The sequence below is a fragment of the Tachysurus vachellii genome, chromosome 4, assembly GCF_030014155.1.
Source record: "Tachysurus vachellii isolate PV-2020 chromosome 4, HZAU_Pvac_v1, whole genome shotgun sequence".
NCBI classification, from domain to species: Eukaryota; Metazoa; Chordata; class Actinopteri; order Siluriformes; family Bagridae; genus Tachysurus; species Tachysurus vachellii.
In genome coordinates, this window is record NC_083463.1 from 17,470,313 (window position 1) to 17,487,060 (window position 16,748).

Here is a 16,748-nt window from a genome sequence, read left to right on the forward strand (position 1 = left end):
TCTCTCATTTGTGGAAAATATCATTTAAATACTCCCATGCAGCAATAACGCATCCACCGTGTTAACCTCCTCATCTTGTAATTAAATCCATTCGTTATCAGAATTTTCCACTCTGGTGTTTTGAGGATGGTGTCATTTAGCTGGGTTTTTATGTCATTTACGCCTTGTTGATGTCCATCCGTTTCACACCGGCATTTCAATATTGAGAATTCAGATGTAAATGTACCTCAAATGAGAGCAAAGCCTGGTGGCATTTGGTAGCACCCACACAAACAAAGCCGAGAAATGTCAGCTCTTATTTTTGGCCTTGTATTTGAAAGAAATGGCACTTTTGGATGCTTCTTGTGTGCAGCCAAACAATCGACTCTCCTCCAAAGAAGGTCCCAGTGGACATGGTAGATACACACACACACACACACACACACACACACACACACACACACACACACACACACATTCTCTTTATTATATTCACTCCCATATGCACAGTAACAGCTGGGTTCCCTTGCTCAACAAATGGAATATATAGTTGTGTTGTACTCTTTAAATACTTTTTTGTGTTGTAGGTTTTAGGGACTAGGAAAATTGTGGCCTATTGCTTTGAGCAAAATTCATTGGTACAGTTAAATGTACAGTGCATCCGTATAGTATTCACAGCACTACATTTTGTTATGTTACAGCTTTATTCCAAAATGGATTATATTCATTATTTTCCTTAAAAATTCAAACAATAGCCCATTATGATAACGGGAAAGAAGTTTGTTTGAAATCTTTGCAAATTTGTTAAAAATAAGAAACAAGAATTCACAGCCTTTGCACAATACTTTTTTAAAGCAGCTTTGGCAGCAATTACAGCCTCAAGTCTTTTTGAGTATGATACTACAAGCTTGGCATACTTATTTTGGGCAGTTTCTCCCATTCTGCTTTGCAGGACCTCTCAAGCTCCATCAGGTTTGATGGGGAGTGTCGGTGCTCAGATAATTTCAGTTCTCACCCAGAGATGTTCAATCCGGTTCAAGTCTGGGCTCTGGCTGGGCCACTCAAAGACATTCACAGAGTTGTCCTTTAGCTGCTCCTTTGTAATCTTGGCAGTGTGCTTATGGTTGTTTTCTTATTTGAAGATGGACAGCATGCCCCAGTCTGAGGTCCAGAGCACTCAAGAGCAGGTTTTCATCAAGGATGTTTCCTTTCTCCACAGAAAAGCACTGGAACTTTATCAGATGCCCCTTTTCCACCAGAAAGAACCAGGTGCTGGTTCAGAGTGCTGTGTCGAAGTTGGTTCCACTGGCGAGCCTTCTAAGAACCGGTTTTCCTTTCCATGGGCTAGAGAGCCATCACAGTGCCAAGTCTTACATCACTGTATACAACCGTATACAGCAACATTAGCGCAGCAGCGGCAAACACAATATCAACAACGGTGGATGTTGCTTTACTGTTAATACTTATGGCTTTGTGAACCTACATCGGCATCCAAACGCGGCGAATCCTGAATTAAAATGATTTAAAAATGGCGCTAACGACGTAACCCAACGTAACGACCTGACGCAAGCGGTTATTAAGTCTAGACCAGCAATGTTCTGGTGCTTTTAAGAACCACTTTTCCTGGTTCAGAGCCAGTGCTTTGGGTGTTTTAAAAAAATAACTGAATTTAAATTAGGCTCTGGTTCTGAAACCAGCACTCAAACTGCCTTGGTGGAAAAGGGGCAGGAGTGACCATCGGGTTCTTGCTCCCTGACTAAGGCCCTTCTCCACTGATTGCTCAGTTTGGCTGGGCTGCCCACCCTAGGAAGAGTTCTGGTGGTTCCAAACTGCAGAAATATTTCTGTACCCTTCCCCAGATCTGTGCCTTGATTAAATCCTGTCTCAGGGGTCTACAGACAATTCCTTGGACTTCATGACTTTGTTTGTGCTCTGATATACATTGTTAACTGTGGGATCTAGACAGGTGTGTGCCTTTCCAAATCATGTCCAATGAACTGAATTAACCACAAATGGACTCCAATCAAGTTGTAGAAGCATCTCAAGGATAGTCGGTGGAAGCAGGATGGACCTGAACTCAATTTTGTGTGTTATGGCAAAGGCTGTGAATTCTTATGTACATGGGATTTTATTTGTTTTTTATTTTTAATCAATTTGCAAAGACTTCAAACAAACGTCTTTCACATTATCATTATAGACTATTGTTTGTGGAATTTTCAGAAAAATAATGAATTGAATTCATTTTGGAATAAGGCTGTAGCATAACAGAATCTGGAATAAGTGAAGCACTGTGAATACTTTCTGGATGCACTGTAAACCAAATTCTCACCAAAAAGTCATTTAATATTGACTCACTGTTGGGTTGGTGAGACTTTGCAGTTATTGCTCTCTGATGAGTGCATTCAGTTGTTAAATCTTCAGCTGTCTTCAGCTATCATGTGATAATGGAACCTATTTGTGCTTGTGCAAGGAATAACCTTCTATTAGGGAACATATGTATGCCTACAGCACAAAACATCTTTTGATGTGGCTGTAAAATTCACACCCAATGCTTCATTTTTACTAACGTTCAATTTATTAAGACTGTAACACAGCACTCTTAACTGCATGACTGACCAACTTGCACTAAAGCTGCTGTCAAATGGCGAATTAAAAATGTTGTTCTGAAGATTTTTCATTCAAGGTCTTAAAATTGCAGTATATCATTATGCATCTTCATAAAAATAAAAAAAATATTATTTATTTGGCCAAAAATGAGCCTCGCTGGATTGAGGCACAGCTGGTGGGATTTGGGGGTTTTATTTTATGACCGATCCAAATGTTTATTCATCGGTGGGAAACGTAAGACACATCCAGAGTAGATGATTGCATACGTGTCAAACAGCATTGTTTTGCAGAGTAATTGCACTATAGTTATGTTCATAAAAGGTCAACCAAGTCATTATGCTTCCATATTTAACCATCATCTTGAAACCAAAACATATTGTTTTTTCTTCTTTCGGCTGCTCCCTGTTCGGGTCGCCACAGCAGATTATGTGGTCAGCATATTAGATTTGGCACGGGTTTTACACCAGATGCCCTTCCTGACAAAATCCTCCCAATTTTATTCGAGCTTGGGACCAGCACTGAGAGTTAACTCCTCAGTGGCTGGGTTAGCTCCCTGCCTGGGAATCGAACCCGGGCAACTCAATGCGAGTGCGGGATCTGCCGCTGGACCACCTGGAGGCTTCAAACCTAAACATATTGTTTAATCACATTTTATTTACTAGCAGAAGATACGGTTAGAGACAGGATTATGCATATTTCTTATTTGTGTTTGAAATCTGCTCGCCAGCTAGATACAAGCTGAATATAGACATGTCGAGGTGACAACAGTTACAGCTACTGGAGGTTTACTGCAGGAGGAGAAACAGATAGGTAGATGTGGTTTATGATACTAATTACTTAAATGTCTAAGACATCAAACAGAGCATTTAATCAGCCACACTTCCCATTTTGCTGCTTGAATTCTTGCACAATGTTCCCTCAAATGCATGCTATATACTGTATGACCATGCTTGAATACCACTTAAAAAAAGAGTCAATATGTTCCCTGGCAATGGTGCAATAACCTTTTGTTCTTCTCAGTTTAGCTAATTAGGCCCATTTCAAAGCCTTTTTGTCTTTTTTCCAGTCTCACAGCACTCGACCAAGACTTTAGAATCATCAAGCATAAGATGTCTTTCAGGCTAATAAGTAGACTCTCTGCTTGTATTGTCATATTTTATAAAGTTGTTCATTTAAACTACTTATAAATATTCTCTGAAGTTATAATTCATCTTAACTGGTGCTTTATCTAGCTGCTGTTTAAAAAAAAAAAGCTTGAGATTGCAGTCTTAATTCACTCCAATTGTTGTTAAATTGAACTGAAAAGTGAGGAAAAGGCATTAATTTCACACGATTTCTTCCAAATTGAAGGTACAACTCGCCTACCCAGAGAGGGAGAAGTTCCTGGAGTGGATTACAACTTCATCAGTGTAAGTGACTTCAGGATCTTGGAGGAGAGTGGATTACTGCTGGAGAGTGGAACTTATGATGGTGAGTGTAATAAACCAGACTCAGTAAAGGAGTGTAGTGTTTATTGAAGCAGTACACTATCCAAAGTGTTAGGAAGGCAACGATCACAACACTGATATTCATCATCGAACAGAATTTAGACTAGAGATTGGCAATAGTGGTGTTTAGTTCCTGAACGAATCAGTGTTTTTGAACAATTCTTTTATACAAACAAATCATTTTCCATCATTTCCATTTACTAACTCATATAATTTGCTCACATAAGTATTAAGCTTAAGAAAACAAAATCTTAGGTTTAATAACTCTTTCATGCATTTTAGAGCATGCTATAAAGGAACATGTCAATGGTTGGAAGGAACATGCCTTTTACTGAACAAGAATTGGTGTTGAGTCTGAATTAAAGTGAAACTGATTCTGTATGAACTGGAACACATGGTTCAGTATGAACTAAATGAACTAGTGCGTAAATGATAAGATTGTACTTGTCAGCGACGCGGGGGTAAAAATGGACCCAAATGCAGGACAGCGTAAGAAAAACAGGGATTTAATAAATTAAAGACACAGAACAGGACACAGACAAAACCAGACATGAAGACAATAGGATTCCGCGCTGCACAATGCAACGCGGCTCAACTAAATAATACAAATAATCAATAAACATGAGGGACAGGTGTGCAGAGGCGGGGCGGAAAAGACAAGGGCGGGGCAGACACGTGAACATGAAACATAAACAAAAGGCACATGGCCAAAGTCCAGGCAGAGTCCTGACAGTACTGGGACTTGTCATAGTGAAGTGGTTCATGGTGTCCAGCCTCATTCATCCCATCCAATGCAGTATAGAAGACTAGTCATACTTACACAATAAAAATGACGTAGACAAAAGTTTATTATTAATTTTGTGATTTTTGTGGGGGGTTTCCCCAAAACTGAAATGTTTAAAATATAATATTCGCTGTTTTCTTTATATTTCATGTCCCAGTATATTTGTAGATATGCACATTTTATAATATCAACAACAAACAACAACAACAACAATAGTCACTTAACGATCAGTAAATGAATTAGAATAAATCTTTTTGGTGAGTCACTGGGACGAATTGAAAATATCACCACTAACTGGGAAGACTAAAGCGAAGAGGAAATGATCCGCTGATTTAGAACAGTGGAGATATTGACCTCTAGAGACAAGAGAAAAATAACTGTCCTCCTGTTGTGGGCAGCATGGCATGTAGACTAGAAACTGGTGTTTGGATGAGATGTAATGGAGATACAGTATAGTACACTGTCACTATACATAAATAATTGAAAAATGCTGAATTACATGTATATTATTATTAGAATAATCTTCTGACTTTCCTAAGTTCGGATATGTAGCATTTAGTCACAGCTAAGCAGAGGGATAGATTTAGTAAGAGGGACAGATTTAAGGATAGAATGTGTGAGATTATATTGTGTTAATGCGCTTTGAAAAAGTCTTCCACTGAACTGCTATAAAGCGCACATAAAAACAGGGATCGGGGAAGTGAGCCACTGTAATAATATCAAACCTCACTGGAGCAGCTTCACATATACCAGAGAGAGGGCTTAGTCACAGTACGATATTCCCTGCTTAGAGAAATGTCACACATTAGATCATTACTGACCAGCATGAAAAAAGGCAATGAAGCTAAATTAAGCTTTTCCTCTTGAGAGTGGTGCTTGTCTGGAGTCTTCACTTTGTTGTTCTCTCTGGGTGATATAAGAGATCTGTGACTTTTATTTTAAGACATCTGCTTATACAAGAAGCAAGGCACTGCAAACATTATGAACTCCAGAGTGACATTAGATGTAAATCTGTATTGTGAGAAGGGCGGAACAAGAGACAGTGCGTGTCTGAGTGTGTAAGTCTGTTGGAGTTAATGCAGTCCCATGTTGCCTCTGTGATTATAGCTGTTCCAGGGAAAAGCCTGCTGGGACGCCCTGGCAGATCACAAAGACATGTCCATATGCACCCTTCCTTGGAGAGTAGATGCTGTGCTTCCAGAAGCACATGGACCCATGCACACACAAACACAAATACCTAAAGTCAAAAGTATGCACACAGAAATCTAAACATGTTGAACTGAAAGTTTGTAGATTTAGACACACAGAGCTACTGTTTTATTGTCTTTTGCCATGTTTTGAACAGGGCAAGGTTTTTGAGCCAAGCCCTTTCCTTAGAGCAAGTGCAGCATGTTCCAAATGTAATACATAATGGATTTTCAAAGGAGAATTCCCATCAACACTATATTTTAATCTTAGATTAAATACAAGCTGAGCTCAGAAATGTCTCAGCATCTTTTAGCACTCCCTGCCACTCTTTTGTCAACAATCTGTATTGATTTACTTCTTAGCAGTCTCTAATACAATAGTAAGTGATCGTGGGTAAGGTTGCCAAATACGAGCTGATTGTGAACACTAAAGATTATACTGTGATTGATCACCTATGAAAATTGACACATTGGAAACCTGGTTGGAAATGGGTTCAGTGTCATTTGGAAACATTGCTGACCTGCTGTCTGCTCAACGAGAAGGTTTTAGGAAAGGAAAGTCACATGACACATTTGATCCTATCACGTCATGTCTTTGTTGAAGGTGACAGATGTCTTTGTGATTCAGGTAATTTTGGCAAAAGTATTCAACCCACCTATTAGATTCCTCTGGGCAGATTCGCCTGGATTAGATCGTTCCTCTCAGTATTTTTATTGCAAACCACTGTGATCTTTTTAAAATCAAAATGTATTATTTGTCAGCAGCATCTTTAACATTTAAAATAACTGAAAAATGTTGCTTGCATAAGTATTCAAGTCTTTTAGACTTTTACTTGGTTGAATCACCTTTTGCTGCAATAAAAGCTAGGCAGACTTTTTTGTTTTTATTTATTTTATTTAACCATTCATTGCATCTGCCTTGTGCTTGCTCTGAATGGTAAAGATGCTCCAAAGCATTAGTTGTTTCTCTAAAGCATTTGTTATTTGTTTGTTTGTTTGTTTGTTTTTGCAGACTTAAGCAGATTGTAATATCCCTCTGTATTTTGCTCCATCTATTCTCCTTTCAATTTTGAATAGAATCTCGTCGGGCCGCAGTGATGGCTACAGTTAAATATTTTATTCGAGAAAGACAGGCAAACAAATCCAGAAAGTCAATGTCTGCTAATAAGTATGTCATTGGAAAGTCCTCAGAATAGGTTAGTAATATGAATATGTGTGTGTGTGTGTATTCTGCGGTTGTAAAATTCTAAGAATTTCTATTACTTTGCTAGAAAATAATATTTACTAGCTAGCGCTATTTTAATATTTTATAGGTGAAGGCCAAATATAAGTCAATTGGTCCTCATTAAGACAATTTCGGGAACCTGGTGGGTTGAATATTTATGCAGGCAGCATTTGCCATGTTTTTATTTTCTTTGTTTTTATTTTCTTTTGCTGAGCAGAATACGACTATCGATCATGTGTCTGATCAGTTCCAGGGGATGAATACTTTTGCATGCCACTGTAACTAGCATTCGCAAATATTCACGCATTCATTTGAGATTCACTTGTATAAAACGTCATGGAAAGCCACATGAGGCCACAGTATGTTGAGAGGCCATTTTAACCTTTTAGCACCTGGAGATGGTACACAGTGACACCCAGATGGCAGGTTTTGTAAAGTCATGCTGTGATGGATGTGATGCACAGACATTTTCAAAAATAATAGTAAAAGCAACTTTTATAAAAAGCAGAAAATAGCAGATAATTGATCAACAAAAAATGAGCACAAAGCGGTATTTGGTGTGGAATGAGTTGCTTCAGGTACATTTCGTCGGCATGAGTTGTTTCAGGTACATTTTGTACGATTTTTTCTTTGTACGCTTTTTTCAAAGCATTTTGGGGAATCTGCTGTCTCTCTGTCTCTCTACTGTATGTCTTTAAGCAATGGCCATGAAGACGAGATGAGCCACGTAGAAAAGAATGTCAAAGCAGTGGACAAGTGTCTGGCTATGATGAAGATGTCCACTACCCAGTATGTACTGTAGGTCTCATAGACAGGGCAGTTCATTGTGCCTTTCCTTCATGGCAGCTCAACAGCTCAAAAAAGCTCAAATTACTGCCATCTAGTAGTCACGAGCTGTTACACAAATAGCTCCAAGAAGCAACATACAGTATATACACAAGGTGAGATGAAAGGAAAGAAATGGCACTATGCCAATGGTATTTATGTCATATACAGATTTTTACAGTCTTCTTGTGACTTTGGTGGAGGTAGAAAAAAAGCATTGAAACCTTTCTGTTCTTTATATTCAAATTGTCACATTCTACATTTACATTTTCTTGCTAATCCCCTTGGCTAATGAGAAGTTGTTCATTATTCTCAGTGCTTCCGGCATGCCGGTTCATATTCTTAAGTTAATTAGCAATCAGATCTAATGAGCAACTGTGGAATTATGATCTAGTTGATAAAATAGAAGATGCGGGCAATTTGAGAAATCTCTATTAAGGTGTGTCACTTTAATTCTTTGATAAATCACACAGGCTCTTTTCCTCAGCTGACAGTCCTCAGGGAATGTCATTTGTTTATTTAAATCATCATCTTATCGTTCTTTGCGGACATGGAGATGACCTTCCTCTTTACACAGCCACAATTTCAGTAACATTAAAAAAATGCTGAGGTGCTGTTTCCCTCAAAATCACATTAGTCAGCTCTCTGTAGCTCACCGTTGACGGATGACCCCACAAATGGACTTTGATGCTAAGCTGTGATTATACTTTAATGACACTCATACACCCAGAAGGTGTTTGTTTGGTTATTAGTCACTGGATAAACGTGGCACATTAGCAAACTGTTTAACCTACATGCAGCTTTGAATGTCCTGTATCTGACTTTCTCTCTCCTTTAATAATAAAGGTGACTTCGGTGCTGTTACAGTCCCAGTGCATGTTTAAAAAGAGTCAGTAATTGCATAGTGTACAGAAAAAAGGCTTAGCCTTATGTGTGTTCCATTTCTATTTTCTAATTACTCTTATTGTATGGTGAAAAGTGAAAGCCTTAATGTAGATGATGAGGACATTTTTTGGTTAATATTTTCAGGAAAAATGTTTGACTTTAACCAAATTTTATCTGCATTAATTATAATCAAGAGGTTTTTAATTTATAGGTGTTTATTATTATTATTATGATTATGATTATTATTATTATTAAAACAGCTCACAAATAGAAACAATAATCCTATAATTGTAATTAATCCGGGTGTAATTGATGAAGATTAAGCAGTTGATTTGGACAGAAATTTTTCCCCTTTGGCATAGATACAATCATACTGAGTGAATTTAGTGTCATGTTGAGAGAGAGAGAGAGAGAGAGAGAGAGAGAGAGAGAGAGAGAGAGAGAGAGAGAGAAACATACACAAACACACACACATACACACACACACACCAATATATTAGAAAATCATTTAAGCACATTATACAACACACTGATTAGATGCTCCGTTATAGGTGTTGAATATGAATGAACTGTTTTTACATTTGAATAAAACATGGAGGACGGGTTCATTACTAAATCCATTGGAGAGTGTAATTGCTATCAGTGTGCCACCAAAATGAGAATGTTTGATGTGTCAATCTACGCAATGTATTGTCCTTTCCAAACCCATTGTCTGAAATGAGAGCGCTGGAAGCAGGCAGAGAAGCAGTTCTCTCAGGTCCTTTATTTATTTCACTTCATCATAGCCTGAAAACTCTGCTTTCTGATCTCAATGAATATTAATTTATAGCTAAGCTGCTCTTTATTCACTTCCTCTGGCAGCTACTCACTCCTCTGTTGACTTTCATGACCGTGTCTTTGACCAACAATGCTGTGCATTTACAGTCTGTGTGGCTGCTTTAGATTCTAAAGGTGAGAAGCTGTAATCCAGTGCAAGTTCTTTTTATTTGGTGGTTTTTCAAATACACACGTCTGAGTGCTTTAAATTTAAACTTAGCGTAACCTACGTTCTTAGTCTTATGAGTTTGAAAGACAGAGCACTCCATCAGTGCCTTTTTATATAAGGGAAGGGTGACTCAGTGTCACCAGTGTTACTGGAGCAGAATAGTTTTTTTCGAGCAGCCGTGCTTTCAGAAAGCGTCTAACATCATAACCAACACACATTCAGAGTGACAATTTTTTTTTTTTTACAAAGCTAAGCATTGAAGTCGATTAATCATTTTAGTTTTACTGTATTTAAAATCAGAAACTCTTAATAATAATCTGATCTTATGCTTTTTGAAGGAAACTACTATGGCACACCCAAACCCCCTGCAGAGCCCAACTTGGTTCAGCCTGATCTGGTTGACCAAGTGTTATTTGAGGAAGAATTTGGCACAGAAGTTCAACGCAAGCGTACCACCTCTGTCAGCAAGATGGACCGCAATGACAGTGTCGTCCCTGAGGAGGAAGACGATGACGAGCGGCCAGCGCTACCAAATGGCCTTCCAGGTGTGTGTGTGAGTGTATGTGTGTTGCCTGCATATCTGGTTGTATACCGCAGACTCAACCATGAAATTATTTCCACTTCAGATTGAAGGTCAGTACAATATTTTTGGAATATATAATACAATTAAAAGAATATGACAGCAATAGAAAATCATTAGCTTTATATATTTGGTGTGGTCAGCATTTCTTTTTGTTTTTATAGCATAAAAACGACCTCCTATATTTTTCCACAGGACGTGTTTCAGATCAGGTTTAATATAGACAATTATGAGAATACAAACGTTAATTAACAGAAATTTAGACCATTTGATCATGGTCAGGGTGACAGGATTGATGGAGAGAGCAGTGGCAAGAAACTTATTGGAAAGTACTTACCCAAAAATATATGATTCTCTTTTACGTATAATTTCAACTGTTACTGCAGTTGATGGAACTGCAGCCTAGGATTGTTTAAGCTCTTGGTTCCAGCATGGATCTCAGCATGCTTTCAGATATAAACAAGCATGCCTAATGCTAAGGTGAACATTTTTCCCCATTGTGTGTTTCTTTCAAGAAAATTCTGAGAAAATTCAAAGTAAATATAAATTTTCAGTCTGATATGTTTAGAATTTTCCAGAAACGCTGGAAAACATATCGAGTGTCCCTTTGGTGTATTTACAGTATGACTCGCAGTACACAAAACAAACTCCAACAATCAAAAGGACATGAGTTTGTTCAGGACAGTCCAGGACATCATTGTTTCATATTTATTTACAACACTTGTTTGGCAAGCACAATGTTTTATTGTTTTATTTTGCCTTTCTTGTCACTTCCACAGGCTGCAGTCTGTATTCCAATGCAGGAAAAAGAACTGACAGAAAAAATTTGCAAGCTTGGATGGATATATACACTCCGAATTATAGTAAAATCTGACTTGCTTTTCTGTTCACTATAGTTGTAAAAAGTGGCATGGCTGTAGCCTTCCTGACAGCTCAAGCCAGCTCAAGCCTCTCTCACCAACAATGCATTTCTGCCTGTAAAAAGCCGCAACCTGCTTGCTAGATGTTTTTTTTTTTTTTGGTCTGCATCTGATTTTATGCATTGCATTGTGATGACATGATTGTCTGATTATATATTTGCTTGAATGAACATGAAATGAAACGAAATGTCCTATTATAGTGGCCAGCTACTGTATTTATCTTATTTATAGAATAGCACACCAGTGTACTGGTAAAAGAGGGTTAAAACCCTGTTATTTTCTCACAGGACAAATCAAAGCATCCTTTAGGATGGTAGATTAACCTTTTTTCGCACACAGTGCACACAGCAGATGTCTCTCATGTGTTAGTAATGAAAGCAATGTCTCTGAATCTGGCAAAATACTAAATCATTGATATACTGAAGGAGAAATGGACACTGAGAGCTTATGGCTAAGTCTGTTGCAGCTTTACATAAAATCCTTTTGGTGGCACATTATCATTGCATGGGGACAGAATGGTGCGAGGTCAGAAATCAACACCGATTATGTGTACTCGGTGTTGCTCTTCCTGAAAAGTCAGTTCCCAGATTCACAGTGACAGGCTGGTTTACCTTGAAGTGAATGTATTCCAGTAGCCTCATTTTGGGATTTAAAAAAGAGCTGATCTGAATGATACCCATTCCTGTTTTTCCTTGAATTAGATATTAGCCATAGCATTCAGTTGCGTTGAGAACTAATTTGCTGATTCATACTGACTCATAAGAATCTCCGACAATGATTCTGTTGAATCGGTTATTGGAAAGCGCAATGTAGCTGTCACTGAAACTAAAAATCCTACAATAAGCAATTAGTGTAGGATTTTATTAAGTCGTGCCACGTGTAATAAGGAAATAACACTAGGCTACTAAAGCAATGTAAATAGAGAAATCTAGAGGTAGCACATGAGAGAGAAAGAGTGAGAGAGAAATCTATAGGGAGAGTGGAAGTGAGCTGGCTATGAGAGCTACTGAGCTGTAACCAGAGGCAGTCTGTCTCTGTCCTTCCTGGTTTGTTTTGATCCATTGCATACAGTATGTTTTAATGGACACCATAACGGAAGTCATCTTAATGGAAATCTATTGAAGTGAGTGAGAGAAAAAAAATCTGTAAAGTAGGTATTGTTGCCATGGCACCAAGCAGAATATGCATGTCTGTAGTAGGCTGAGCTCTCAAGTGTACGGCTATTGATTAATGTTTAAATCTCAGAGTTGCTGTGCATTTGCATAGTTATCTTGTGCAGTTGGGATTGGCTAATGCTCCGATCGAGGCCTTGGTTGATAGCAGTGAAGAGGAAATAGCTGCTGAATGTTCACTCAAGCAAATAATCCCTTCACTTGTGTAGAAAGAAATCGAATAAAAGTAATCTTTCCTTGGAGTATTTTAATATGTGTTTTGAAGGATTGTGCCACTTACACAATAAGAGAAGTTTTTCACTGGTGGTTTGTGACCGTAGATTTTATTGGGGCATAAATTGCAACTTCGTCTCAAATAAAATGAAGTCGAGAGGCTAAAACACTAAAGGTTTTCATCTCAAAACAATGAATGTCAAACTATGTATTGTCCTCTTTTATTCACTCAGAGGAACGATTTAATGATTTTGTTATTCAAAATGACAAGAAGATCTACCATGAGATATTTTTATTACTTTAAACAAGTGGGGTGTTAAACTCTGGGCCAGATTGTGCCACATCAACTTTTTTGAGAAAAAAAAAAAAAAAAACTAGGAAAAAAGTGGCATCAAAAATTGGTGATAATGTTTATTTAACTTTTACTATTATACTGATTAAAGTTTTTTTTTGTAATTGAATATTGTGTTAGAGGCAGACAGCAAAGGAATGCGGGCAGATTGTAAAAAAAAAAAAAATAATAATAATAATTGTCACCTTCAGATCAGAAATGTCAGCATCAGAAATATTTGTCTTGGCTTTGCCATTTGCTTGCCACCTCCCTTATTGCCATTTCTCCATCTACTTGTCTCCCTGGCCAACTTCCAAAATGGGAACAGATATCTCTTTGTCTATGTCTATATCTCTACCATAATATACAAATCACTCTCCTGCCTCCTCCTAGTGTTTTGCATTGTGCCATGTGTTTGTGTCATGTGGCGAGCGTTGTCATATCTCTCTCTCTCTCTCTCTCTCTCTCTTTCAGAGGGAAGTGAGGAATGGAGGAGGCCGGTGCCCAGCTACACTCAGTCTAACAGCAGCAGCAGTGTTACTCGTGGAGGTGGCAGCAGCAGTAGTGAGCTTGTTCGCACCTGGAGTTCTCTCTCCAGAGACGACAGCCTTGAACCTTTACCATACAACTGGGAGATGGCCTACACTGAAACGGGCATGGTCTACTTCATTGAGTGAGTGTGGGGGAAATACTGCAATGAATGACTCTTCTGTTGAGATAGGACAAGGAACTTGTTTTTGATTTCGGTTGTGCGTAGTACATTGACTGAGTGTAAGTTTTCTTTCTTTAGTTTTCTTGTTTTGTTATTTTGTTATTTAACCAAAAGTTTAGGCTATGATTGAGCAATACCAGTAGTGCTAGTGATGTAAATGGAATTGATTACAGTAAGGATTCTCCAGCCACTGATGTCCTAAAAGCTAACATTTTTACTATATCACTGATGGACCTAATACCATTTATGCATCACTGATGGACCTAACAACAACACTATAATATTGTAAAACTGAAAATAGAATGACAAATAGCACATTAAACATTAGTTTTATGCAAAAATGCATAATGACACACACTATGCCAGGTTAAATCTGAAATGTAGAATTATAAACAGAATGTATTTGTAAAAACATTCTACTTGGAAATCTGTCTCTTCACTCAGCTGATCCCGGGCTGCTACAGTGTTGGGAAAATAATTGCCAACTAACTTGGATTCAGATTACACTGTCAGATTAAACTGAATTCATTAGGCTTATGTCCATTTCACTCTGGCATATGTCAGGCACATCAAAGCACAGCATTCATTTTCTAAGAAAAGCACATTAAACTACAGTACCAAGGTTTTAGACATCTACTAGACAGACTGTATTTAGTGCTGCATGTGTTAAACCTGCCAAGGCAAGGTAGCATAAATATAATTTCCATGTCATTGTGGATACCTTTTCGTTTTTGTTTTCTTATAGTGTAAAAATTGGCAGAAAAACAGTCAAAACACAGTTATTTTACAGTTATTTTTGGCCAAAACATTCAGTAGGTTTTTCCAAGTTGCAATGATCTTACAACATATCTTATATCGTAAGTCTTGGTGAGCTCTGTGTATCTATCTATCTGTACCTTTTAGAGTCAGGTGTGTTAGAAGTCCGCTGTCCAGAGGGTATTTTATTAGGCCAGGTTTTGGACAGACTTGTTCTAATGTATTCGGAGCATCAGTGCAAAGGTCCATTGTACAGTTAGACTTTTGTGGACTTTTTAGTGGATCGTGTCTTTGATGAGAACAGCAGATAGCAGCAAACTAGCAGTCAGTGAGAGAATAGGAGTAAATTTAGCCCACATTGTGGCCCAGATGTTCTCTAATGAATACAGAGAGTGATGTGTGTGTGTGTGTGTGTGTGTGTGTGTGCATGCATGTATACGCACATAGTCATAAATATTTCAGGGTTTCTATCAACTGCATTAATATCAGGGAGCTGCATTTACATGTGAGTGAACATCACAACTCAGTGTCTGAGATTCATCAGAATTAGCGAATTACTTACAAGATTTAAAAATGTTAATAATTAATTACATAAAAAATGTGTTATTATACTATAGTAGAGGTACATTTTGATGCATAAATCTGCACTCACTTTGATCACACCATAAGCCCAAGCAGAGATTTACAAGAGAGATTTGCATGACTGGCATCAGAAAGCTATTCTTGTGCAGAGGATTTGATTGTCTGTCAGAGGAGTATGATAAAGTGCGAGTATTATGATAGTATTTGAGTATGATAAAAGGAATATAATAGTGTGTGAGACAAGTATGATAGTGTGAGGAGGATGTTATAATGTGAGGGAGTATGAAAGTACACGAATGGAATATAATAGTATGTGAGAGAAGATAGTATGATGGTAGTTCAGTTCAGTTTTATTTGTAAACTGGACACTGTCATAAAGCAGGTTGTCACAAATTCACAAAGCAGGAATCACAAATTCAGGATAGAAATGTTCAATTTATAAATGTACTTCTAATGAGCCAGCCAGATGTGACAGTGGCAAGAAAAATCACCCTAAGATGATATGAAGAAGAAACCTTAAGAGGAACCAGACTCAAAAGGGAGCCCATCCTTATCTGGGTGACAGCAGAGACTGAGATTAGAAATCATTTCCCTTCTATAACTGTATGGTGAAGAATTCTATTGAAATCTATTTTGTTGAAGGTATTAACTTCAGTGATGGTGACTAGAGTGCAAAACTGTTCTTGGCAATTGCAGACCTAAAACGATCATAGCAATTGTAGTCCTTAGCCATTGTAGCAAAACTGCATCCTAGTGGGTTCTAAATGGTACCACCCATTGCAATCTCATTTATCTTTAGGCTGTCCGTGTGAGGCCATCCTCAGCAGCAGTGAGTAGTTTCCAAGTGAAGGAATCACTCCAACCAGAAGTAGGGCTTTATAGTGGTAGATTTATAAGGCATGTCTGGAGAGCAGAAGGGGTCAGGATCAGGAGTAGCATGTGTAGTTTGACAAGAGAGAGGGGGGAGGGAGGGGGAGAGAGAGAGACAGAGAGAGAGAAAGAGAGAGAGAGAGAGAGAGAGAGAGAGAGAGAGAGAGAGACGCATATATACAGATAATTAGGTATGCATAACGATGTTGTGTGCTCTGTAAGAACATTGTACATTATGTGCAACATGCAAACAGGGACTATAGCATGACTGGCTATGGGAGCATAAAGAAAAGGGAGAACCAGTAGGTAACACAGATATAAGGGGTTTCTGGGATATAATAGTCATATGACAGTATGTGAGAGGAGTGTAATAGTTCATGGGGAAGTATAATAGTGTGTGAGAAATCTGATGGTGTGTGTAAGTTTGACAGTGAATCTGAGCATGTGATTGTCTTTCATAGTACTGCCTGTTATTCTGTGCAATAGTGAGACTTTTACACAGTCTTTTATACCCTTTTCCTTCTTAGTGTATATAAATACTTCATTGGTTCCTGTGTATTCTTAAAGCATCAGCCACTAATTTGGCCATTAATTCTGGTCAGCTACATTAATAATTCAGTGAAGCGCTCAGTTCAGTGTGTGCATGGG

General features: G+C 38.1%; 1 protein-coding gene across 3 annotated transcripts in view; it reads left to right on the forward strand.

The window, feature by feature from the left end:
- LOC132844556 (membrane-associated guanylate kinase, WW and PDZ domain-containing protein 3) overlaps positions 1-16,748 on the forward strand; it is a 104,149-nt gene that overhangs the window by 70,512 nt on the left and 16,889 nt on the right. For all 3 annotated transcript variants that reach the window (XM_060868113.1, XM_060868114.1, XM_060868115.1), the window contains exons 4-6: positions 3,937-4,056; positions 10,303-10,509; positions 13,655-13,853. In XM_060868113.1, the coding sequence (XP_060724096.1) occupies positions 3,937-4,056; positions 10,303-10,509; positions 13,655-13,853 (526 nt within the window). The remainder of the gene's footprint in view (positions 1-3,936; positions 4,057-10,302; positions 10,510-13,654; positions 13,854-16,748) is intronic.